Below are 24,927 nucleotides of genomic sequence, written 5' to 3' on the forward strand. Positions count from 1 at the left end.
AAGGGCCTTTCAGGACAGGTCCTGACCAGGTCTCTTGAACACTTGGAGGGTGAGGAAAAGGCTAAGGCAGGTAGAGGAAGGAGTCCTGCCAGGTGACCACCAGGAGGGGAGTTAGTGCCCGAGCCCTGAAGGTTCTCTCAACTCTGCACCTGCCAGTTGCTTGAAGATTGTGTTGCGTCCTCGTCCAGCTGCACCGACAGTTCTTAGACGCGAGGCAGGGTAAAGACTCTTCGACTCCTAGCAGCTCTACAGCTGACGCTCAGACAGGTCTCGCGGGGGTGGGTCTGGCATTGCTGGCTCCTGGGGTACTCCGGAGTCTCCCACAGCCCAGGACACGGAGCAGTGCTTGGCTCTGCGGAACAGGCCCACCTTTCCCTGCTGGCACTTCCTCCGGGAGTTCCCGCAGCCAGGAAGCTGACGAGGCTGTTTGGATCAGCTGTGTCAGGTATTAGTTCTTTGATGATCTTTCCATCCTGTTTCCCCTCCTCACCAATCAAGTCAGGCTGTGCTTGAGCCCTTTTAGACCCAGGAACACTGGTTTTTCCAGCCATTTCTTTGCTTACTTCCAGGATTTTCTTGAGTCACGGCCATGCTTTTCTTAGTTTTACTTTATCCACTTCAGTTTTCTTCCTAAAGGAGATTGTAGTGAATGGAGGGTTTGGGAAAATGCTTTGTTCTTCCTCAGCTATCTGGGAAAGGCTGACGAGGGATTGTGTGGAACCAGTGGCTGTCCCTCTCCCATGGGAACCCCAGGACCTCTGGGCATTTGCAGGGCTCCAGTTCAGGGTCTGCCCACTTCCCAGGGGACCTTGTTAAAAAGCATTTCCCAGCTTCCTGAGAGGTGAGGAATCAAAATGGGCACTAAGACCTTTGCCTTATCTTCTCTCGGCAAATACTCGAGTCCATAAGAGGTAGGGACTGTTTCTTACTTTGGTCAGACATGGCATATCTACCTCATGTTGAGGGTGCTTTTAGCTACTGCCTAGTTTCACCCCTTAATGGATCCGTCTAGAGGTACTAACTAATGTGGTGTCTGTTCACTGCCTGAGATGGTCAAGCAGAGGAGAGGGCTCATGTGCCAGAGACACAGTGCCAGCTTCCAGGGCACCATAGCTCCTCCCTGCTGGTCTCCAGGCTAGAGTTTCTAGGCACTTCTCTAGCCTGTACCCTTTTTGGGAATTTGTTTCCTACAGACTATATTCTCAAATTGCAGAAGAACGAATCCTAGGTTGACTATCTCTGCCTTTGTAAGATCTGAGAAGAGAGGGGCTAAGGAGTTAGAGAGAAATCTCTGTTGCTTGGGCTCAGCCCATCTCCTTAGTGGTCCTGTGCCCAGCGCTGCCCCTTTGCAGCCATTCAGAGCACCATGGGTGGAACCTGGACGGGGGCTTGCCTGGTCCCATTAGGGCCTCCAAGGCAGGAGGAACCTCTAGGAATCAGGTCACCGCACCCAGAGCCTTGGAAAGGTAAAGCAGGAGGTCCCCAGGGGCGACCTGTTGCCAAGTATATTCTCGAGTGCGCTCCAGGGAGTTAATTGATGTGTTTTCCTTTCTGGAAAGTTAATTAGCCTTCCTCAGGCACAAATGTCTGCGCATGCAGCTGCTTCCTTCCCGAAAGCTTCCTGTAAGCCTAGTGTAGTGCCTAACCTGGTGTCTCCCTTTGCTTACCTTGCAGCCGACAGCGCTGACAGCTCTGATCTGGAAGATGACATCATCTTATCTCTGAATGAGTGAGGAGCCATCACCACATGGGAGATTCTTGGCAGGCGAGAAACTGAGTCAGATGCATTCAGAACACCTTCCCTCCCTTTCCCCCCCGGGCTGTGCATGGCCTGCGCTCAGAGGACTGTAGCTTAGAGTCTCACTGGGACCTGAGGGCCCTTCCCAACAAGAACCACCACAGAAAGACAACGGGTTACGCCTCGTCTGCTTCCCCTTCTCCTAGGGGGGACATAGCTCTCCTCAAGGGAAAAAAACATGTCTCTGGGGTTATTTCACAATATATTTTCTTTGTATGATGTTCTTTACTTAAAGAACAAGAAATAGTTTTTTATAAAACTTAAAAAGAAAAAAAAAGCCAGGCATTTATAACCGAGGGTATGAACTTGTATCCACCAGGTCTTGTCCCTGCACTTCATTTTCTATGGAAGAAAATGACATCTAAAGAACAATAGAGAGGCATTTTTACATACGTATTTAAATGAAAAGGAAAATCGTGGTTTCTTAAATTGATAAGGATTAAGAATATTTTATTATAAATATAATATATGATTTTTAACCTGTTTTCGTTGCCTCATATGCTGTCAGGTTAATTTGCTTTCCTTTGTGCCAGAGCTTGTTCGCTGAGTAAATGCCTCGCCCCGCGCAGCTTCGTGGCCTGGGGCAGCGAGGTCGGAGCGGGTGGGTTCTGTGGAGTTCAGGGAACATAGGATATGAGTTCACTCCCTCTATTTTTCTTTGTCATTCAGTTTTTAAAAAAATCCTTTTTTTTCTTCTTTCTCCCCAATGTGGAAATTATAAATCAAAGGCCTTTTTCTTTAATGTAAAGTGTATTTATTTAAAAAAAAATACAAAATAAACTACCAGTCTGTCTTTGTTGATGGCCTCTCCCTGTCCTCTTTTACCAAAGTGGGATCTGTCCCTTTCTTTGCAGCTCTAGCCAGGCAGTAGAGAAGACGCCTTCCGACAGGCAGTCCGGACGGTGGTGAGGACTCTGCCCAAATAAAGCCCTCTGGGGAGCAGTGCTTAGCCCAGTGCCTGGCCCTGGCCTGCAGCGCCCCCCCCGCCGGGACTGCCCGAGAGCCTGCCACAGGGGGCTGAGGGAGGTGTGCAGGGCAGTGGCCACTGTGGACACATCTCTCTGCCCCCCCAACTTCTGAATCAAGAAGGCAGCTCTGGATTACAGGTTTGGGGAGTTGGAAAGTTAGGGGTCTGGGGACATTTTGGGGGAATGAACTGGCAAAGCTAAGGAGTGAAAGCACGTGGCCATACCTGTACTGTAGCTGGGTGACAGGACGTTTCCTGAAAGGCAGTGTCACAGTGACTTGGCACTTTAGGGGCAGCTGGGACTCGGTCAGGCTAGTTCGCAGGTATTTCACAGGCCCCTAAAACTGGCTTGTGGTAAACCACACCGCTGAGGCGCTCACTTTCACACCCACCCCACCCCCTGCCCGCAGTAAATGGGAGGCCCTCGTCCCTCTTTGCCTGGGAGTAGTTTGCCCAAGTAATAGCTTCTCGGTTTCTGTTATGTGGGTATTACGTACAGCTAAAGACTTTTCTCCCTTAGAGGAGAGGGGACACATTTGGTTGGGAAGTAAACAAGCAAGACAAGGCAGCTAAAACTCACCAGGGGCTGGGCAAGCCCCGCTGGGCTCCGGAGCACCAGTTTGTCACACACTGCAGTGGCCTGTGCCCACAGGTGCCGCGCGGTCCTCTGGGAGCAGAGGTCTCAGCTCCTAAGTTGCTTCAGGCCTCAGCTTACATGGGTTGCTAACACCTAACCAGTAGAATAGTTTGACTGCTGGTGCTGAATGGATTAGAAGAAAATGGGTTAAAAGTTAAATAGTAAAAGCACTATGTTCCAGTCATTAACTGAGCTGTCTCCCCGAACTCTGCCAGGAGCTCTTGGGAACACCCCCAGGGCTCCCGGGTGGAGACGGGGCCTCCAACAGGAAAGCAGAATTCTGGTTGACTTGACAACACACCCTTAGGGACGTGCCCGAGGCCAAGCACACGTCAGCCTCTTATTCTGGGCTCCATCTCCGGTCACTTAGGAGGACACAGCACAGTTGCTGTGGGGCACAGACCCGAACCCCAGGTGGAGGCACTGGGGACCTGCAGTGACACCATCTTCTGCCCAGGGGCAGTGTCAGACCAGAGCCGACCACCTGACCTACCCTCACTGCTGGCCAAGGCCTTTGAGAGAAAGTCACCGAACCTGGGATGTCTTAGGACTCAGGAAGGAAGTGGTTGACAAGAGGGTCCAAGGCAGAGGAAGGTCACGTTAACAGGTTGTGGTTCTTCACCCTAATTCTAGTTCTTTGGGGGGCCAGAGAGCACTTACCCTGAAGAGGGGTGGACAAGGCAAGGGTTAAGTGTTTTCTCCAACCAGACTTTCTAGGTTTCTGTCTGGGAAAAGTAGGAGGCATAGTGTTCGGGGTCTGAGCACCCGCTCAGTGAAGGCACCTTGAAGCCAGCGCTGGCCTGTGCCTGGCCCTTGTCCTGGAGCTACAGGAAACCCTGTGGGGGGCCCTTAAGCCCCCCCCCCCCCATCTGCTGTCAACAAGGTGAGGCCCACTCCTGTCGCGCTCCCGGACTTGCTCAGATGCCTGGCAGCGTGGCCACAGCTCAAGTTAAAACAGGCAAATAAACATGTTTCACACGCCTCTCCTTGTGTCACGTTTTGTTTCCCACACGCTGCTTCTCTCGTGAGCACCAGCTAAAGCCCAGCGAACAGGGCTGCCCCAGGCACCTTCCCGTTTCTTTTCATCGCCAAGGTCTCGCGGACACTGGCCTGCACTGTCCTTGTGCAGAGGCCCGTCTTCTCCCCACTGCACCGCGCCTCAGCCCCGCCCCACGGGTTCTCGCACCCAGCCCAGCGGTCGCCTGCACTGCCTTGAGCCCGCTGGGGTCGCAGACCAGACCTGCAAAGAGGGTGGCATGGCCAATGGCACTGGGAATTGCTGGGCATTTGGGGGCTCCGTTCTCTCACAGGAGCTTCCGTTCACTCTCAGCCCTGACAGTGACCCTTGTGGAACATCCAATGGTATTTGGGCTGCGTGCTGTGGTGACAAGTGCTGTATGACACCGGCTTCATTGGCCAGTGCTGGCCATATTATCTTATCAGACACGACGACGGAAGTTAATGCTCCTTCAAGCTGTCTTCCCTTCCAGCTCAAGGATGCCTCCCCGCTCCTCCCTCCCTCAGCTCGGCTCAAGTGGCTGAGCTCGCACTGCCCAGCACCTCAGACTGTGACCTCATTTCCTGCCTCCCCCTTGTCAGTATCAAGGCCTGAGGCCGAGCTGCACTCACCTTGCACCTGGCAAAATTAAGTCAGGGCATCTTCCTCACCTGCAGCATCACAAAAATTAAGACCAGGGGTTCAGTGTCCCCCCCACAGTTCTAGTGACTCGGACAGGCCTACTCCACATTGACACATCAGCTCTGAACAACCAAAGGAAGAGCTGGAACTTCACAAACACCAGGTAAAGTTCAAGAATTAAGGAAAGCTACCTCCCACACTCCAGCATTTGGCCTCCAGAGTGTCCCTGGGAGGCGAAAAGGAGGCAGCCTGTGCGGATCCGTGGCACCAAGACCCCTTGGCATCAATATCGCACTGCTTCTCCCATGACCACTAGACCACACTGCAGCCTTAGACTGGGCGCTTTGTCCAACAGCTGCAGCTCAAGCTGACGGACACACTGTTTAGGGCAGGGCAACAAAAACCCAGACAACTGCTGGCTACAGACAGACCTTAGGCTTGTTCCCTTCCTTTGCATGGGCTCTGCTCAGGCTGGCATGGCAGGGGCCTGAGTGCAAACTGAAGCCCATCTGCCCTCAGCCAAGATAAAAACAAATGTGAATACGATCCTGACAGCCCAAAGAGCTGAGGGGCTGACAGCCACCAATGCAGCAGGGCTCAAGATGGGCCGGTGCCAGGACGATGACTTAGGGCATTTTGCGCATGCGGTGGGGAAAAGTCTTCCATCTTTGAGAAAAAACTTGATTAAAACAGGATTAAAAATCCATCCTCTGACAAAGGCTTTACTGACAAACTTTCCATACAGTTAGTCAAAAAATAAAAAAATACAGAACACAGCAGACAGTATCTCGTACACTAGAAAACAACATGACAGGAGTCCCTTCTCATCGCTGTAAAAAATGTCCCAAAATCAACATGACAGGAGTCCCTTCTCATCGCTGTAAAAAAAAAAAAAAAAAAAAAAAAAAAATCCCAAGAACCTAAGGACTTAGTTTTGGTGGGGAAAGGACTTTGGTCCCCTATCAAAGGAACCAAAACCACCCAGCAGAGAATTCAAACCAAGGGAGTAGGAGAGAGGCCAGGGACCAGCTTTTAAAAGAACTGCTTTTGTGACACCAACGTGAAGCTGGAGAAGCCGGGTTTGGGCTAGGCAGAGTCCCTTACGATAACTATCACCATGTGCTCTTCCTCGAGCTTGCCCAGTGTCCTCAGTGCGGACTGGAGGTATTGCTGGGAAAAGTCACAGGGCGGGAAGGCGTACAGCATGCCTGTGCTGTCTCTGCCCTTGGACCCGCCCACTGGCAGGCTGATCACCCCCGCTGCCTGCTTCTGTTTCAAGTAGGAGACCAGGTTCCTGAGAAGCCGCCTCTGTAGGCCTGGCTCCACCGCAGGCATCCCCTCGGTGCCAGGCCCACTGGGGGTTGCCTGGGTGGCCAGCAGCACTGCGTAGCCATTGGGGCTCCCTTGCTTGATGCGTCGCGTGACCTCGTCGAGCTTGGGCTGGTCCAGTCGAAGGCGCTGGGCAATCTTCAGCTGAGTCAGCTTACTCCCAGAAGTGTGGTCTTTGAGGAGACCACTGATGACCCCCTGGTCCCCCTCTAGGATGTGCATAGATGTTGGGAAGCAGCTGTTTTTCAACACTAGAAGCCCGTTCCAACCCAGCTGCAACGTCTGGGCATACTCTGAAAGATTCTTGAGCTTTCTGCTCTCGTGTTTTGGCTCTTCCAGAGGCTTGGGCTCAGCCTCAGCGGTTCGATGATTGCGCTCGCTCTCGCGTGTCTTCTTCCCGTGGGAAGAGTCTGCAGCCTCGTGGTGGTGGTGGCTCCGCTCCTCCGCCCCGTGTCTGCTGTTGCTGAGGGAGTTGCTGCTTGACTCCTTGGTCCCTTCACTGGAGTGATTTTCCTTGCGACTGCGCTCAGGGGTGCGGTCGGAGCCTCGATCGGCCTGCTGCCCACCACCCTTGGTCCTGCTCCGTTCCTCGTAAGGGGAGTGGGTTGTCCTCCCGCGGTCACTGGAAAGACTCCTCCGCTTCCGCCTCTCCTCCCAGGGTTTGGGCAGGCCCCGGTCCCCATCTCCTCCCCAGCGCTCCCCACTCCGGCTGCGCACTGAGCGGCTGTAGCCCTCCAGGCTGTTCCGGCGGTCAGAGCTCTTGCTGGGGCTGGCCCAGTCCCCTTCCACAAAGGTCCGGTCTCGGTCTGAGTACAGGAGGTGTGGGGGGGTCCTGTCCCGCACCCTCAGGTCAGCATCCAGGTTTCGGTGCCGGGTATACCCATCTTGGAGAAGCTCGTAATGCACAGGGAGAGGGGAGGGCTGGTACTGCTGGGGATACCGAGTCTCCTCTGCTTTGGCAAAATCCACACGCAGCCTGCGGTCTGGACCACCCAAGGGAAAGCCCCTCATTTTAGCACAGGCGGCCTGGGCTGCGTCCAGGCTCTCGTACTGGATGTAGGCAAAGCTGTCTCCTTTCACATGATCGATGGTCCGAATGCTCCCAAAGCGGTCAAACTCCCGGGCCAGGGCCGCCAGCGAGGTGTTAGGTCCCAGACCACCCACCCACAGACGGGTGGTGGGGTTGGCCTTGCCATAGCCGATCTTAATGGGGTTGCGGCCAATCACCCGACCTGACATGGCCACCTTAGCCCTGTGGGCCATGTCTAGGTTCTGGAACTTGAGGAAGGCATACGCACCGCCCTGGCCCCGGGCAGGTCTTTTGATGACCACCTCCTCAATGATGCCGTACTTTTCGAAGGCTCGTCGCAGCTCCACCTCCGACACGCTGTGGTCCAGGTTCCCGATGAAGAGGTTGCGCGTGGCCCGCTGGTCGTCCTCGGGCATCAGGTCCTCCTCACATACGGCGGGGTAGCCATATGGGCGACCCCGGTCGTCATACAACCCGTAGTAGTCTAGGGCCCGCTCCCGAGATAGTCCCACGGCAGCGGCGGCAGCAGCATCCAGGGCAAAGGCTGCAGCAGCGTGGGCATGGCGGGCGCGGGGCTCCCGCAGTGGCGGGGCGGCGACAGGGGAAAGTGAGCGCTGCTTGTACTGGTAGCCACCGTGCAGCGGCAGGTAGCCGAGCGGGTCAGCAGGCGCGGGCGGCCCTGGGGGCGGCGTGGAGGCGGCGGCGCTGCTGCTGCTGCTTCGCCGGCTGCTCCCACCGCCACCACCGCGCAGGTACACGGGCTCCACCTTGAGCGGGCGGTCGTAGAGCAGCAGCTGGCGGGCCAGGGCGTGCTGGCGGGCCTCGCGCGCGTCCTGAGGGTGCCGGAAGTTCACGTAGGCCACGCGGCCCAGCTCAGGCGTGTGCGACAGGCGCAGGCTGATCTCGCCGAAGCGCTTGAACTGGTGGAACAGCCGGTCCTCGAGGTGCTCTGCAGGCAGCGCGGGGCTCAGGCTGCTGATGAGCAGCGTCTTGTACTCGGGTGCTGCCGCGGACGAGCCGGGACCTGCGGGCTCGGCTCCGGGCGGCGGCGGAGGTGGTGGCAACGGAGACGCGCGGGGAGAAGCGCCTGAAGCACCCGGGTCCCCCGAGGCCTTGCCGCCGCGTCCCCCGCCGCCGGCGACCGAGCCCGAGGAGCGGCCGCTGCTCGCACGGTGATTCGCGTCCCCGGCGCCGCGGCCGTCGCGATGCCCACCCCCGCCGCCCCCGCTACCACGGGGTTTGTCGCGGGTCCGCGTTGGAACGGGGTGCTTGGCGCCGCCCGAGGCCTTGTGCGCCGCCCGCCGCCCGCCCGCCTCCGCCTCCCGTTCGCGCTCCCGCGGCCGCTTGGCTGACGATGACGAGCCGCGCCCGCTCGGGCTCGAGTCTCGCTCGCTTTGCCTCTTCATGGCGCCGGCGTGGCGGGCGGGCGGGCGGCCCTCAGGCCTCTCACAGCGGCGGCGGCGGCGGAGGAGGAGGCAGCGCCCCCGGCGCCGCCATCTTGGACAAAAGGACTCGGCGGCGGGGCGGGAGCGGAGCCCAGGGGCTGGGCGTCGCGTTATCAGGCTGCGCCCGCCGTGCCACGTGACCCAGCGGTAGGCGGGGCGAGAGCTGCGCTGGGCTTACGCCATCGGACTGCGCCGCCCCTTGCCACGTGACTCCGCGACAGGCAGGCGAGCGCCGCTGGGCTGTGAGCTCTGGCGCCACCGTGCGGCCAGCGTGGCTGACGCTCGGGGATACGCTGAGATCGGAGTCCTAGGGAGAGGCGGGCTGGCTCTCACCGCCTCAGGCCGTAGCATGTGGGCGCCGGGGTCCAAGGCCTTGCCTAGCGATCCCTTTATGTGGTATCACCCCAATTTCCGCCACGGCATCTCCTGACTGGGGTCCGGGATTAACAATCCCAAGGATAGGAGCAGGCTGCTCCCTAGGCCCCATCCATGACCCAAGGCCATCCTCGGGCATCCTCTAAGTTCAGGTTCACCGCAGCGGTCCCCCGAAGGGCCATGAGGGCCATGACTATGCATGCAGAGGGCGACACCTCTTTAGGCCCGGGCACAGAAACCCGAGACAATCCAACAGTTTAGGGGCCGGGACTAGGCTCCTTGGCACCAGACAGTGGACTGCAAGGACAAGGGCCACTGTCTGGTGCCAAGAGGCCAAAGCCAGTAGTTCCACAAATTGCCACGCTTACCTCTCACTGGCAAGGGCCCTCCTATCCACCTCCCAGGACAGGACCTCTTCTCTGGAGAAGTGAGGTGAGGAGAGGTGAGCTACGGGGAACCATACCCAACTTCAGCCACAGAAACTGTGTGGTGGGAGGAGCGCACCAGCTTTCCCTCTTCCCCAAACAGGAAAGCAGCTCCTGAAAGCAGCTAAAGCAGGTGCCAAGGGAAAGGCCTTAGAAGAAACACCTGCAACACTGCATGACCTGAAATCTGCTTCCTTGCAGGAGTTAACCCCGTCATAGATAACCATGGGGGGGCATAGTAGTTGGGCTGTTTTCCCTCTTCCCCTGTTCGGTGTGGCCTGGTGGACATGGAAGCCATGAGAACGCAGACCTAGGGTGTTAAGCTGAGACAGCTCCATGCTCAGATTTCCGGTTCCAGCTGTAGATTTCCCTAGCACCTTCCATGGGCTCAGGTGCTTCTTAGTTCTTAACCCACCTAACTCTCCCATAGGGAAGTCTTGGCCTGAGAAGTGCTTCAAGCTTCTTGCTTTCCTCTGACGTGGTGCTACTGAGCACCAGTGGACTCCACAGCAGGTTGTACGAAGGCCCCTTATGTAGGCAAACTGAACTTAGGCGCTGCAGAGCAATTCCCTGGCACACTCTGCTTCTTAGCCCCTCACTTCAGGTGGTCTCTGTGGCCCGAAGATCAGAGTGCTTCCACTGAGTCACAGCTCAGGCCGCCAACTGGGTTTCCCAGGCACCAACCCCCAGAGAGCAACCTAAAAACCAGACTCAGGGACCCTTTGGGGACAAGATCTCAACTGTTTGACTTATCTTGGGGAAACAAAGACAAAAAGCAGCCTCTCACCAGCTCTTTGTACAAACCAACTCCTAGCCAGTCTTGCAAAACCCCAATTAGGCATCAGAGGCTTGGGACTGACACTAGATCACAAACTCAGATGAGCAAGTAGATGGCCAGATGTGGACAGTATTTGGTGGTGTAGCCAGGTCAAGAGCATCTCTAGAAAAGTGACACTACCGAATATACCCTGAGTCCTGCTCATACTGAGCCCGGATGTAAGCACCTCCCGTGTACATCAGACTCAGTCCCATGGCTTGCAGGAGCTGTGCAGCCTCCAGTCCCTGTCATGTGGGTAGGATGGTCACTGCAGACTGGGGGATCAAGCCCAACCTCCTCCGGGGCTCCCAGCCAGCCCTGTGCAACGCACATGCCTCAGGCTGTGTCCCACCCTGGTATCTCCAGCACTGGTTGTTGAGGGACAAAACAAATGTGAATGTAACTGAAAACTTTGTAAACTGGAACGCACAAAGTGGTGGGAATCTTCATTAGGGGTAAAACCCTATTTCAGTATTCACTTTAATTCTTCAAAGACAGCTAGAAATTTTCTTCCTTTAATAAAAAAATCCCAGACACACTTTGAAGTCCTAGAGGAAATCAGCAACAGAAGGAAGTGAATCCCTGCACGGGGGCGCTGGAGAGCCAGCATCATCAGGAAAGCTCCAGGCTTCACACCTGACATTGTCAGGAGCCCGCCTAAAAAATAAATTACAAAACGCCAATTGGGAAAGACACAGCTGAACTGTTTTTTTTTCCCTCAGGGGCAGCAGGGAACGGGTGACTACAAGTCAGTCCGTGAACTGGCTGCCTTGGGGGCATATTTCGGCATCAGTTCATTGATCTTCCGGATATAGTCAGACTTCTCTGCACAGCCTTTGCACGTCTCCCCCCAGTCATCCAGGATCTTCTTCAGCTCTTTAACTCGGAGCTTCTTCAGGTCCACTGTGCTCAGGTCGATCTGCTTGTCTGGAGGAGAGAGCAGGAGAGGAACCAGCTGGGTGGGGGCAGCCAGACTCCCCACAGCCCTGGGCTGGCTCACCCTGCACAGCCAAGCTGCCCCTTACACAGCCCTACTGGTAGGAGGGGGAGACAGTGCCCAACACATACAGGTGTGGGTGCCCACTGTTCCCAAAAGGGGGAACTGGCCGCATCTCAGGCTGGCAGTGTCTACCACAGATGTGCAGTGTTGCCAGGGAGGGAGCTGGAGGGCACATGGTCCTTATAGGAGGAACTTCACAGGACGAACTGGCTCCCACTCCCCCAGGTGCCTCTTACAGTCAGGTGGAGGTCATGTCACTGTAGAATGACAGCTCCAGGGTGCCAGAGCGGATAGACTCCTCAGCCCCAATTTCCCACGCAGGCGCTGGTCAGGCCCTTGAGCCAGCTTATTCTCCACGACTACTTGTAACCCCAGAGACCTCGAGCCAACTACCTCTCCTAGGGTCTCTCAGGAGACTAGGTGTCCTTGACACCAGTGGATGAACACAGGCCCTCACGTCACAATAACATGTTGGCGTCGTTGACATTTTATAGACGAGGACCATTCCTGGCCCTGGCTTTTCCCCACCAGAGATCTACTCAGCAGGAGGGACGCCACAGTGCCCCCAACTCCTGGGCTCGCCCATTTGGACACAGCACTTCTTTTCCTAATAACAGCCGCTGGCCTTCAGAGCTTGCAGCCAGGACAAGCCTATTAAATCCAAGGGATGTCAGACCACATCCCTCATCTGCCCCAGAACCAACGTTTCCAACTTCACCGAGGCTAACAGATCTTCACCAACCTGTAAGGCCCACCTGTCATGCCACTGGCTACCTTCGCACTACCTATTTCCTCTTCCATTAGCTGTCCCCTTGGCTAATGCCCCACCTCCTTTGAAGTTTGCTGAAATGTCACCTCTTCAGTGAACCCTATTCTGACCTCCACCCACCATGATGCCAGACCTGCAGCCCCGCTTTTAGCACCTCCTACCACAAACAGCTATATGACTCTCACCACACGCTCTAGTTTATCACCCAGCTAGAAAGTCGAGTCCACAATGGCTGAGCTCAGAGGGTCCCGTGTTTGTGAAACGAGGCCTGGCCCCACTCACCGTACTTTAGCTCACAGATCTGGCTGTCCTTCTTCTTGAGCTTCTCACAGACCTTCTCCACGGGGATGTGGTGGGCCAGGGGCTTCGACACCTCATTGATGATCTTGGTGGCTGCGTCGTCTGTGGCCCCAATGTAGTAGCACTGCAGCAAGAAAGGACACTGGTCCTCAGGAGGTGCCACTTGAGACCTGTCTCCTCCCAAACATACTGACATCGCCAAACATCTTCTATCTCTGCCAGGCCCTCATTTTCCCAGGCTCCGCCTGTAGTCAGTGTAAACCCCAGGCTCTTAACACATGCTGGGTCCCAGAGCTGACAGCCACAACATGAATTTAACAGTCACCAAGGTTCAAACCTTTAGGTAGAGAAAACAGACAAACCAGACTGCCAGGAAATTCTAGCTACAAAAGCCATTGTCTCCCTAGGGCTCTAGTCCTGAATTCGGCCCTGGCCTACCCTGTGCACACTTTTGTTTTCTTCTGTCCTCACACAGGCCATGCTTGTTCTGGCCTCTGGGCACTCACACTGTTTGTTCCCTCTGCCAGGGATGCTCTTCCCCCACCACAAGGATGACCATTCCTTCCTCAGAGAGTCCTGACTACTTTATACCTGGCCTCTCTACCATATCATCCTGGTCCATTTTCTTCATGACACTCACTCCTCTGCATCATCTGTCTGATTGTCACTTCTCTCCCCTGATAGTCTCAGTGGCCAGCACAGAGTAGGTGCTTAATCAATACCAACAGGTTAAAAAAAAATCTACTCCAGAGAAAGCACTCCAGTCCCCCATCAGTTCATGGACAGAACTAATTCAGGCCTCTTGTACACACGGGTGGGCAGGGCCTTTCCTCCAGAACAGGGCCAGCTGGGGAGGGTCACCAGCTACTCACCAACCGATTCTCTTTGCCTCTTGCTTCGCGGCAGAACTTTATCAGTTCTTTTTCAATAGAGGATGGTGAGAATGTGACATCTCTGTCTTTGAGATCCTGGTAAAATCTTCCCAGATAAGAAACACAAACTGGAAAAGAAAAGGGAGATGCTCAGTAATCACCCAGGTGCACCCCAACACACCAGGAGAGAACTCCGGCAGCAATTAGGAGACGCGGAGAGAGGTCTTTCCATCACCGGTTTTTCTCGGGTACCCACGGTTGACCACCCAGCTCCTTGGTACATCCAGGACATGCGTCACCCAATGCCCACAAAGGACTCCTCCCTGCCTCTTCCATAAAGTTTAAGCCGAGACCGAACGTGTCCTTGAGATGGGCTTGTGACCTCATAAATGGGCACACTGGAGGCCGAAAAGAAAACGATCCAAAGGCTGCTCATTTCCAAATACAACCCCGAACCCCGACGTGCGGCTTCGCAAGCCCACCACACCGGGCCCGGTGCCCACGGCCGCCCTCAGGACTTCCGAGCGGGCGCTCCCGAGAGCCTCTGCTCGGTGATGAAGGACAAAAACTACGGCGTTAGCTCAGTTTCAGGCCAAGTTTTCAGCACGGCCGCGTCCTAACTTTTTCTCGTCGGACCAATGTTTCGTAGGCCCAGGGAATGTTTTCTAGGCCGGGCGTCTGCCTTTCCTTGGGCGGACCCCGCTGGGACCCGCCGCCGTCCCCACCCATTCCAGTCCCTGCCCCTCGGGGGTTTGGTCGCGTTCAGCGCTGCGCGAGCCCGCCGCACCTTCGCAGTCGCCCGGCCGCAGCGCCCGGCTGCCCGGCAGCACGCTCAGAGCCAGCGCCACCGCCAGCCCGTGCGTGGCCCACATCCTCCTCCTCCACCGCCGCCGCCGCCGCCGCCCGACTGAACAGCGCCCGCCGTGCTGCGCTGCCTCCCAGGTCCCGGCCGTGCTCCGTAGCTCCCCATTGGCGGGTGGCCCTCACGCCCTCCTACACGCCACGCTCCCATTGGTCCACGCGCGCCGGAGCCCAGACGGGCGGCTCCACGCTACCCTTTCCCATTGGCTGGTGGCGTCTCCCGCCCTCGGCCCTAGACAGTTGTCGGCCGCTGATTGAAGCAGGGCCGGCTGCAGGAAGCGGCGGCGGCGGCGGCGGAAGCGGTCCGGTCGCCATCTTGGATAGGGGCAGCCGCTGTGTCGGAGGCCGGAGGCTGGAGTGGGGCCCGCTGAACTGTTCTGGGCCCCACGCCCGCCGGGAAAACCCCGTGGACCTCCCCGCCCAGGGCCCAGACGAAGGGCGCAGGTCAGGAGCTCCGGGGTCAGCCGCGACCCAACAGGGCAGGCAGGGTGCGCGGCCGGCCGCCGGCAAGGCTCGGAAGAGGTTTCTTTCCTTTTCCTTTTTTTTTTTTTAAACGATCACGTGGGTCGGGGAACCTGCCTTTGCCGAGCGTCTGCGGCGGCTTCGGCGCTTAAGAGGCTTGCTGACTGTCCGAATTTCCTCAGCAGCCCGGGCACCCAGCGCTTGAGCGCCGGGTGACCCGAGTCCGCTGTGTGGACCTGTCCTAGGAAGTGCGCGCCTCCGGTTTGCGCCCGGGCCACCTGATTAGGGGTCAGAAGCATGCCGCCTGGCAGTGGGGACGGAAGGGGCTCAGGTTTGTCTCCACTCCCGGAGGAGTTCCCCATTTCCTCACAAGTTCCGGAAGCCCGGCCGAGGAGGCTGGCTTGCCGCCGCCTCCCGCGTCCCAGCGGAGCGCTCAGGCCCCGGCTGCCCAGGGCGCCTCCTGAGTAGGGTCCCGGGACGTTGGGAAGGTTGGCTCTGCCCAGTGCAGATAGGAGATTTCTACGGGGCTAACGGGGCTTGGAGCCCAGAGACATGCGTTGCAGAGGGGAACCTGTGCCGCCCCCATTCAGTGAATTCAGTGGGTCAAGTATCAGGTATTCATCTTTAATTCACATCACAGCAATCAAGGGAGTCGGGAAAGGGGGAAATCAAATGGCAGATATTTACATCTAAAATTCACATTACTTGTTGGATTTAGAACATGCTACCACAATATATACAGTAAAATACCTCTTGGGACACGACTAGTACAAATTTTTTTCTTTTAACTTTGCTTTCTGATACAGGTAAGATCATTTTTAAACCACTTGTGTTTTTTTTGTGTGTTTTTTTTAAACATAAATACACAAAAGAAATGGTTAGAAGTTATTTTAAATAAGCACAGAATGCCAGAGGTTAAAAACACATTTATAGGGCTGAATACCAATTGGACATCACGCTCTATACATTTTTTGCTCAAATTCCTGTACAAATACACAGCATTCAAATAGGTATTTACAAATAAGCTTGAAAGAATGAAAATCAGTTATTTCACAATCTTTTCAGAGGATTCTCATCTCTGGCCTCCCATTTCCCCTCAGACTGGCTGAGTCTCCAATAAAGGGATTTGGAATCTGTTCTTTTCACCCAGTAGGGAAAATAGAGAGCAAAAACAACCTGGCTCACCTTGCATAAAGGAAGGCCAAGTGAAGCCACACTACCTTCCTTACCCTCCTGTGCCACCAGGAGAGAAGGTAGATGTTCTTATGTGATGACTGCCTTGTCCAGGGATTGAGGTTCAGAAGTGCCCTAAAATCTGAAGATACTCTCCTACCTAAGAATCAAATCCAAACCAGCCCCCGCCCTTCTAACACTTGTGAACACCAGTGGTCCAGGCCTGCCCTCCGAGGTCGGGGCTGCCATGACTGACCACTCTGCCCGGAGTCATGCTTCCAGTAGCGGAAAGGACCCACACTGGTGATAAATACCTCCAGATGCCTGAAGGTAATGTGGCCCTCTATCTTTCCTAATAGGTTACTTGCTGGCATTCCTGTTAAACAGCTGGTGTTTGTTTACAAAAGAAAAACACCCTGACCATGGTCTTGTCTGGAAAGAGGGCTATGGGGAAAGGATGGGGCCTTGGGCTCAGGGCCCGACCATAGAGATCATACAGGCCAGCAGAAGAGTCGGGAAGAACACACCTGCTCAATGAAGAGAAGGCAGCCTTGTCACCACCAAAGTTGTGACCTCAAGCAAAAGAAAGAAAAAGTCTACAGACTTTGTTTTTTAAAGTAACTTAGAAGCACCCTGGTAAAATACCATTACCTCCCCACCCTGTCCCCCCAAATAATAAACCAAGAGGAAAATCAGTGCCCTGACCTGAAAGTTTCCTATAAAGATTCCACTGCGCTCTGCCCAACAGACTGGGGAGGCTGGAGAAACTGCCCTCCTGCCTGCCCTGAACCCTGAGTGGTGGTCCCCACGGCCCGGGGCAGGGGCCCAGCATTTGGCCACTGGGAAGAGGATAATTCTACCTGTGTGGTTCTCTGCTTCCAAAAGAGAAGCTCCTTCCCACCCTGCTTACCCAGGAGCTCGCTGAACCTGACTATGAGTCTTCAGGGCTTGGAAGCCTGGCTGGGCAGCCAACCCCACTGCTGAGAGGTAGTGCTGAAAATCCCTGATTCAGGAGCTGGATGACAGGCATTCTGGCCACTTCTGAAACCTCAGGATTTCCGGCCCCTGCCACACATCAGTCTCACTCCTATACCAGCTCGTCTCTCAACACGCAGGCTCCTGGGCCCTGGGGAGGAAGGTGGGTAGTCCCTCTGGTTCCACACGCCCACTCAAGCCCCAGAGGGTGGGAGATAACCTCTGCAGATCCATTCGCCAAGGGGGCTCCTGTAGGGCATGAGGTGTATTTAGAATGGAAGGGAGCAAATGGGCAGAAATAAAAGCGATGGAGGGAAACATCCAAGACAGAGCTGGAGGGCAGGACTGGTGGGTGGAAGCCTGGCAGTGTGCCCTGGGCATGCAGTTAGGCCAGGTCACATGCCTGAGCTGGCAGGTTAGCCCAGCCAGCCCCTCAGTTGCATACTCCTGGATGAAGGGAGGCAGGTGGGCGGGCATTTGTGCAAAACGGCTTATAGCCCCCTGTCCACCTGTGACATATAGTCCACGTGGTCCACACAATCCCTGAATACGACCATAAGCTCTTCTGTCCACACTGCAAAAGAAGAGGTCTCTAGTGCAATTTCCATTCTTCTGTGCATCTCTACCCTGGAGGGAGGGCCTGGGCTCCTACCCCAGACCCTGTAAAGCTGCAAAGCGATTCTGTCTGTGCAATATCTCCATATAGCTCCACGTGGTCTGGAACCGAGGAAGAAAGCATCTACTGCACAAAGGGAAGAAAGGAAAACTCAAAGAAATGGAAAGGTAGAAACAAAATAAAAAGAGAAGCCACAACCCTCATGCTGCTGCAGCCTCTGTACATGGCAACACACAAGTTCACGGCAGTAGAACGTAGACTTGGGTGGTTCTCTCCTGAGTGCCAGGCCTCTCTGGCTCCCTGGGGGAGACCTGCTTTGTAGGCCTGGAATGGTTGGGCCAGCTGCTTACTGAGGGCGGCGTCCCAGCCGCCTCCCTGCCCCTACTGCTCCCCTCGGCCGTGCTCCCAGGCCATGCGGGCCTGCTCTTCCTTGATGCTCCCAGGAGGCAGTGAGGCCTTGCGGTGCAGGCCCCGAGGCCTGTCAGCCTCTTCACGCAGCAGCACACCCTCGTCGTGCTCCAGGGCTGGCAGGCGGGGGTGGTAGGGCTTGGGTGGCAGCGCAGGCGGGTCCATGGGGCCCTGAGGGATGACACATCCCGGGGCTGAGTGGCTTCGGCATGGCTGGGCCTTGATGGAGTCCAGGACGGCTGACTCGGAGAGGCTGTAGTGGACAGGGAGGTAGGGTGGCTCAAGGTCTTCATCAGCATTCCAGGCCTGGCTCGGCATGGAGTCCATGGTGTCGGTTCGAGGTGGGGCCTCTGAGGAGTGCCCAAAGTTACTCTCGCTTAGGGAGGACACACCGCTGCTGGCACTGCCGGACAGCGTAGAGTTGCTGCCGTCCAGGCCTGACTGGGGGCTGGTGGGGGAGGCTGGGATAGGGTGCAGAGGAGACTGCAAAGGAAAGGGTGGACATGTTAGAATCCCTCTCCCCAGACAGGCTGGCGGCCACCATGTGATGAGAGGACCAAGCTGCTTATTAATGAACTCTAGCAACCCTCAGCAGGAGTTTTGTTTCTTCAGCAGCAGGCCCCATTCTCTCTGGCCCCAACAAGCCCAGGGAACCCCAGAATCACCTGTATTTGTGGGCCAAAATATGGCCCTGTCCTGGCTGCTGGGCTTGCGTCCCCTGAAGCCAGGTCCCAGGCTGCTGGCGTTGGGCTGGGGTCTGACAGAAGGGCTGGGTCATCAGGCCAGTTGGGAAGGGCAGAAAGAACCTTAGGTGGCCATGAACCAGATGAGTGCCTTCTGCTGCTAAAATCTGTGGTCAATCAGTCTTTTCCAATGTGCAGAAAAGTGAATGAGTTTTTCTGGAGAGCTTTGGTGCCTGATGCTTCTTGCTTTGACTCAACTCTAGGTTACAATGCTCTGCGATCTACCACAGGACTGTGTCTTTACCTCTTGACCAGTGGCGTGCTCATACTCATGGTGTGGCCAGAACCCCAGCTTCCCCTGTCTGTGCTTGCTGCCCACACTGTCCAGGACCCTCTGCCCCGCCCCCACTGCACTGGGTGCAGGACACCCTGGCCAGGCTGGGCTCTCCGGACAGACGGGCAGGGGAGGGCTCGGGTCTGTTCTGTGGGCCCCGGGGCTGTAGGCCAGGTGAGACGGCTCATCCCACAGCCTGCTGGGCTGTGGCTGCAGTACATTACCTTGCGCAGGGTCCGGGCCGGGAGGGCCGGGGGGGCGTCACCCAGGGGGTGGTGGAAGGCGTCAAAGTGTAGGGAGTAATGACCTGCAAAGGGAACAGAACCACAGCCTCAGCGGGGGCACATCTGGGCTGCACACCAGCACGTTGCAGGGCAGACGTGGGAAGAGTATCCTGGGAACCCTTCAGCAATGAAGGCCACAGAAAAACCTCTTTTCACTGGAGTTCTCCAAAACACAGGCTGTTGGAATAAAAGACACTGGTGCTACACAGGTCAGGACGGTCAAGTTGTGTCAGAGCTCGTGGAACAACAGGACACAGGCCGTGGCAGGTCTCCGGTCGGCTGCTGGGCGATGACAGTTCTGTTGTCTTCAGCCGCCCTGGTTGGGAGGCCTTCACTGAGCTCACCTGCTGCACTTGGAAGCCTCACCGACCCAAAGCCCAGCAGGGTCCTTTCTGTGGTGGGGATGGTTTTTCCTTGGCTGAGTCAGCCCAGTGAATGGCCCATCTTCTCAGCCTGGAGGGCAGCTGCCCTTGCCCCTGAGCAGAGTCGGAGACCAGGGACTATTTGGGGACGCTCTGGAAGTCTTCTTACCATGCAGCAGGCTTCGGGGAGGCACTGGGGGGGCCAGGATGTGCCCCATGTGGGCAGACAGGAATGGCTGGGCCTCTCGGGCTCCGCTATCCAGGCTCCAGCTGCTGGGGGCTGCTGGCACCGCTGAAGGGTGGAAAGAGATGGCATGAAGGAAGTTACTTCTTGAACCACGCTCTGGGTGAAGCCCATCCTACAGTGTATGGCTGCTCCAGGTATGCGCTATGTACCCAGTACTTGTGGGAGTGATGCCAGCCCCTGGGGCAAAAAACACTGGCCAAGCAAGACACCATGGCTCTTAGGAGGGAATGGCCAGGGACAGAAGCCGCTTAAGAAGATGGCCAGAGTGAACTGATGTCTGAAGAGCACTCAAGATGAGGCAAGCGGGGAGAAAGTGCAGCAAGCAGTGAACAGCTGCAGCCTCTGGGGTTTGCCAGGAGAAGAAGAGAGAACAGAAGAGGACGGAGCAGGCTGACAACACTGAGAGAGGAGAGCACGCGGGCCACAGAGCTTCTCACCAAGCCAAGAGTTGGGGCGGTCCTACTGTCTCAGCCCAGGGGAAAGCGGGGAGCAGCATGGGCAGGAGGCAGACTGCTCCTAGAGCTAGTGTGTGGCCAGTGAGTGGGCAGGAGCTGCCCCCCAAAGAGCGTGTGGTAATGTACAAGCTTTGCCCATTCTCGTTCCTTCTGTGCCCACTGTCTGGGTTTGGCATGCACAGGGATTTTCTAGGCCAGGACTGGTATTCACTGTGTCCAATGGAGGGAAGAGTACAAAGCCCAGCAGTCGTGGCCCACGTCCAACTGGACCTGCTGCTTCCTGAGAGAAGGTTGGGCTGGGGAGCCCATGGGTGCTTTTGGGCACGTAGAGGCCCAGTTTCTGGCACCCACATGCCATGGATGGCAGGTGGAGTGGGCCCCAGACAAAGGGAAACAGAGTGTCCATCTATGCTAAGGAAGAAGTCCAATGCCAGAATACCGGCCCCTCAGCCACAGCTGGGATACGTGACTTCGCAGGTGAGGAGAGGAGGGGAGGAGAGATGGCTGGACCTTGGGGTCCAAGGGTGCCACTCTGAGGAACAGCAGGGGACACGTGAACCTGTTGACCAACTCCTCCTGGAGAACAAATCCCACCGAGAAGAATGAGGCCCTTTCTCTGATGGAGCCAGGCAAGCAGTCTCCCTTCCGGGCTGTGGGGAGCAGGGAGGGAGCCCACACCCTGGGGTCCACTCACTGGCTTTGTTCTGGGGCAGTCTTAGCGGAGGCGAGCCTGGCTAGGCTGGGGCTGGGTTCTTCCTGCACTAGGTACTGAGTGGGGGATCCAGGGCCTCATGGGCCTGAGAGGCTCTGGGAGGGAAGCAGCTGGAGTCTGGCTTTCAAGGAGGATGTGGCCAGGAGGGGCTGGCCTGATGTGGTCCAGGGATAGGGTGGTGACATCCGTCCTCTTCTTCCTCACCGGTCAGGAGCTGGCGTGAGCTTGCAGGAGGACACAGTGCTGAACTCCACTATGTAAACCACCTCAGGTCTAAGGATCGCTCAGTCTCACGGGATGGTTGATGGCTAGTGGCAGGAGGGACAGCGGGGCAATGACTGGGTGGGCAGGCACTCAGCTGTCGCCCGAAGGGAGGAAAAGATTCTGAATCTGAAGATATCAGGTGGATCCCACCAGAAGGCCTCCTCAGAGAGCCTAGGCCACCTCAAGAATAGGACAGGCCATCCTCACAGGCTCTCTCCAAGATGCAGCACGAGCCTCCTGTCCTCAGCACTGAAGCTCCCTCTCCCCAAAAAGGAAAGTTCCATCTCCATAAGAAGCCACCAAATTTCATGGAATAAGAAGCTTGGAGGTGGGTCTGGGCAGTTTCCCCAAAGGGGTTCTGACAGCGTAAGATCTCACATGCACATCTAGACCCTGAAGAATTGTAGGGTTGCAGAAGTTCACCCACGAGGGCCCAAAGGGACTTGCAGCCAGGATGGCTATGGCGGAAGAAAGCTGGCAAGGCTGCAGTGGTTTACAGAGGGGGCCTGCCTGAGCGTCTCCATGGGAACTGGGAACCATCGAGCTCACTCTGCACCCTGCAGCCTGAACCATCGAGCTCACCCTGCAGCATGAGGCCAGCGGGTCTTTGAGCCACAGCACAAGTGTACTGGGGTTGCTGGAAAATCAAGGATGCAATGACTTCTCCTAGAAGAGAGGCAATGCCCACTGTGTCCCCATTTCTTTCTGTTACCAGTGGTCCAGTGCACAGCCCGTGGCCCCAAGGGCAGGCTTGCCTGGTCTGGGAGTCACTGCCTGGCAAAGAAGGATTATCTGCAAGTGAGAAGTGGAGTCCTTATGGGACTCAGGATCATGGTGACAAGAGAATGGTGACAAGTTTGCACAGTTCCTGCTCTGGAGGATCCAGGCAGAGACTTGGGGCCATTACTCTGGCCTGTGTTCCCACCAGGAAAGTGCTGGCCTTCTGGCGTGGACATGCTTGCTCTGGGCTCAGCCTCTTCTGAGACAACCCGCTTTCCTTCCCACACCCAGGGATGGTGCGTCAAGCTTCTTGCTGCAGCCGGGTCCAAGGCCTGAAGCTCTTCTGTGTCCCGTCAGCACAGGGTCCCGGTCTGGCTCCCAGGATCCATTTGACCTGAGCCCACCTGTGCTCTTGGCTAGTTCTGAGATTGCTCGATTGCTCCACATCTCAGGTGAAGAAAAGCCACTGTGGGTTCTGGCCGCCGAGGCCACAGGGGCACTGTGACGTGGGGCACAAGTGCAGGGGTCCAGGTAAGCTGCGTGTTTTGGGATGTGCGGCCTCGAGGCTAGGAAGGCATCCTCTGCAGAGGCTCCATGCCCTTTGCAGTTGGGTACCCAGTGCTGAGGCCTACCAGGCACTGAGGTCATGGACACAGGTACGTCCTCCGTGATGAGCAAGGGAGGACCAGTGACAGTGGGCAAACAGCACTTGGTGAGGTGCAATGGCAAATGACGACAGTTTGGGAGGGACATGTGCTGATGGGACAGTAAGTTGTATTCTTGGTGGACTGAAAGTGCTGTCATCTCCAACAGATGGAGGAGAGGGGAGGGGAACCTACACGATGATGGGCTGATATGGGGTCAGGTTGTGTGTGGCAGGTAGGCTCAGCAGCGTCCCCTCTGTCTCAAAACTAACTCAGGCCTCCATGTGTGGGACTTTGGGCCAGGGTCACGGGGTCCAAGCCTGGTACTTGCATCAGGGTCACGGGGTCCAAGCCTGGTCCTTCCATCAGGGTCACAGGGGTCCAAGCCTGGCCCTTCCATCAGGGTCACAGGGGTCCAAGCCTGGCCCTTCCATCAGGGTCACAGGGGTCCAAGCCTGGCCCTTCCATCAGGGTCACAGGGGTCCAAGCCTGGCCCTTCCATCAGGGTCACAGGGGTCCAAGCCTGGCCCTTCCATCAGGGTCACAGGGGTCCAAGCCTGGCCCTTCCATCAGGGTCACAGGGGTCCAAGCCTGGCCCTTCCATCAGGGTCACAGGGGTCCAAGCCTGGTCTTTCCATCAGCTTGCTGGAGCAGAACACAGACTAGGACTCCACTATCTAAGCAGCTTCTGTTCTAGGGCTTTCCCAGTCTCATGATATAGCTGATGAGCTGGCAGCGTGTACGATGGACTCAGCAGCTGCTGGCCAGAGTAGCCACAGGACTGGACTCCCTCCAAGCACCCAGGGCCTCCCTTGCAGAGCACTGTCTCTGGGAAACTCACTTTGTTATGGCCTGTCCTTCCCAGTCTTTTTGGGGCTTGCTTGGCCATAGGCCTGTTCTGAGCAATAAGGAGAGATCCCTGAGGCCCCAAGTTGAGAGGGACCAAAGGGGCTACAGGGCCTGCTGAATTCTGGGGCTGGTTTGGCAGTATCCAGGGCAGTGGTTTTCACACAGTAGCCTGAGCTTCCATAAAAGTGGGCTCAGAGCAGGCGGCAGCCAGGCTCTCTGGGGTGGGCACTGGGGAGGGAGAGAGACAAAGTTGTAGGATCCAAACCAAACATGGGTTGAACAGTGAGCTCAGGAATTGATCAGGCCTGGGTGTTGGACTGTGGCTGGGCCTGGGCCAGCTGGTGCTCAGGGACCAAAGTCAGATGCTCAGAATGGGGACACACATGGGGGAAGGCCACCTGGGAAGAACAATACCTTTTTCAGCCAAAGACAGATTGGGGTCACTGCAGGGTTTGCAGGCTCCGACCACTTGCTGGAACAGGGCCCGCTGGAAATTTGGCAGCTGAGGGAAGGAAAGAAACATCAAAGAGGGTGAAAACAACTAGTTACACCTTGTGGGGCAGTGCTGTGGGCCACGGGAGCTAGAACATTCCGAAGTCAGATGGGCGAATCCAAGCAGTGGTACGGCTTATGCTTGCGATGTGCTGGGAACACCAGGCCAGCCCAGGGAGGGCTGCCCAGTGCTATCCGGCTCTGAGGTCTGCCGGGGCTCCAGGCTATCTCGTGCATGGCCCAGAGAAAGGATACAGGTGCCTTTCCTAACTGCATTCTTCTGTCCTGCCAGGGAGACACTGGCAGGAAGGACTTAGGGGCCCCTTTCATCCCTGAGCGTTGGCGAATTTAACCTCCTGGAGCTCCCCGCCACAGGCCCATGTTAGCACTGAGGATGGGGGAAGAGCAGCACTCGAGCCTAGAGTCAGACAGGACTATTTTGATGGGCAGCTGCCAAGGAGACCTGCTCCCTTCACCTGACAGGACTGACAGAGCACAGGAAGGTACCACGAGAAACTCGGGGCACTCTGGGACTAGGTAAGTTGCTTAGAGGTGACTTTCATGGACTCTGATGGAAGGACAGGGAAGGTTGGATGGGGGAGGGGTTAGTCCCTATAGCATCTGCTCAAGGCCCCCAAGTAGGATATTTGGAGAGCTGTGCAAATGGTGTGGAGAGGAGTGCCAGTAGGTAGTGAAGGACTTCAGGTGGAAGGATGGAGGGATGGAGGGATGGAAGAGACCAATGAAGGTGCCCTTCACACACACAGGGAGGAAAGACATCCTTAGACCCGTGTCTACCATTGCCTTCTTGGAACAAGAAAGAACGAATTTCTTCTGCCACACTGTTTTGGGACAAGGCGTTCGGACGGCTGGCCAGAAGGACAGACAGCCACACAAGCCATGGTGGTTCCCACCCTGCCACCATTCTACCCACAGTGCACTCCGTCTGGATTGCTGGTCTTCAGATTCGCTGCAGGCCCCAT

General features: G+C 56.4%; 4 protein-coding genes and 1 non-coding gene across 14 annotated transcripts in view; 1 reads left to right on the forward strand and 4 right to left on the reverse strand.

Moving 5' to 3' along the window:
* The window catches only part of DCAF1 (DDB1 and CUL4 associated factor 1), a 74,562-nt gene extending 71,965 nt beyond the window's left edge, over positions 1–2,597 (forward strand). The window contains exon 24 of the mRNA XM_074312257.1: positions 1,675–2,597. Coding sequence (XP_074168358.1) covers positions 1,675–1,733 — 59 coding nt within the window. The 3' untranslated portion in view covers positions 1,734–2,597. The remainder of the gene's footprint in view (positions 1–1,674) is intronic.
* On the reverse strand, positions 492–2,405 carry LOC109443421 (uncharacterized). The gene is made up of 3 exons (XR_012489557.1): positions 2,279–2,405; positions 1,668–1,757; positions 492–630 (listed from the first exon to the last, which is right to left on the reverse strand). It is a non-coding gene; the product is annotated as an uncharacterized LOC109443421 (transcript).
* A 3,139-nt stretch (positions 2,598–5,736) lies between the features above and the next one.
* Positions 5,737–8,966, reverse strand: RBM15B (RNA binding motif protein 15B). The gene has a single exon (XM_074312258.1). It carries the CDS (start codon positions 8,804–8,806, stop codon positions 6,128–6,130), a length of 2,679 nt encoding a protein of 892 aa, XP_074168359.1. The 5' UTR covers positions 8,807–8,966; the 3' UTR covers positions 5,737–6,127.
* Positions 8,967–10,955: 1,989 nt separating this feature from the next.
* Positions 10,956–14,430, reverse strand: MANF (mesencephalic astrocyte derived neurotrophic factor). The gene is given in 6 exon segments (XM_019723739.2): positions 10,956–11,389; positions 12,514–12,655; positions 13,404–13,531; positions 14,191–14,341; positions 14,343–14,376; positions 14,378–14,430. Coding segments are annotated over 6 exon segments (678 nt in total). The 5' UTR covers positions 14,416–14,430; the 3' UTR covers positions 10,956–11,204.
* A 906-nt stretch (positions 14,431–15,336) lies between these two features.
* The window catches only part of DOCK3 (dedicator of cytokinesis 3), a 292,122-nt gene continuing 282,531 nt past the window's right edge, over positions 15,337–24,927 (reverse strand). For 9 of the 10 annotated variants that reach the window (XM_074312255.1, XM_074312249.1, XM_074312248.1 and 6 more), the window contains 4 exons: positions 23,867–23,954; positions 19,731–19,853; positions 19,140–19,222; positions 15,635–18,381 (listed from right to left, as the gene is read on the reverse strand). In XM_074312255.1, the coding sequence (XP_074168356.1) occupies positions 17,872–18,381; positions 19,140–19,222; positions 19,731–19,853; positions 23,867–23,954 (804 nt within the window). In that variant the 3' untranslated portion in view covers positions 15,635–17,871. Of the gene's footprint in view, positions 18,382–19,139; positions 19,223–19,730; positions 19,854–23,866; positions 23,955–24,927 lie in introns of all 10 variants that reach the window. The other variant, XM_074312252.1, reaches the window with a different exon arrangement.

Source organism: Rhinolophus sinicus, linkage group LG10 (assembly GCF_036562045.2).
Source record: "Rhinolophus sinicus isolate RSC01 linkage group LG10, ASM3656204v1, whole genome shotgun sequence".
NCBI classification, from domain to species: Eukaryota; Metazoa; Chordata; class Mammalia; order Chiroptera; family Rhinolophidae; genus Rhinolophus; species Rhinolophus sinicus.

What these genes read in the sequence shown, in the direction of transcription:
- RBM15B (XM_074312258.1), bottom strand. Translation starts at nt 8,806, where the DNA reads ATGAAGAGGCAAAGCGAGCGAGACTCGAGCCCGAGCGGGCGCGGCTCG.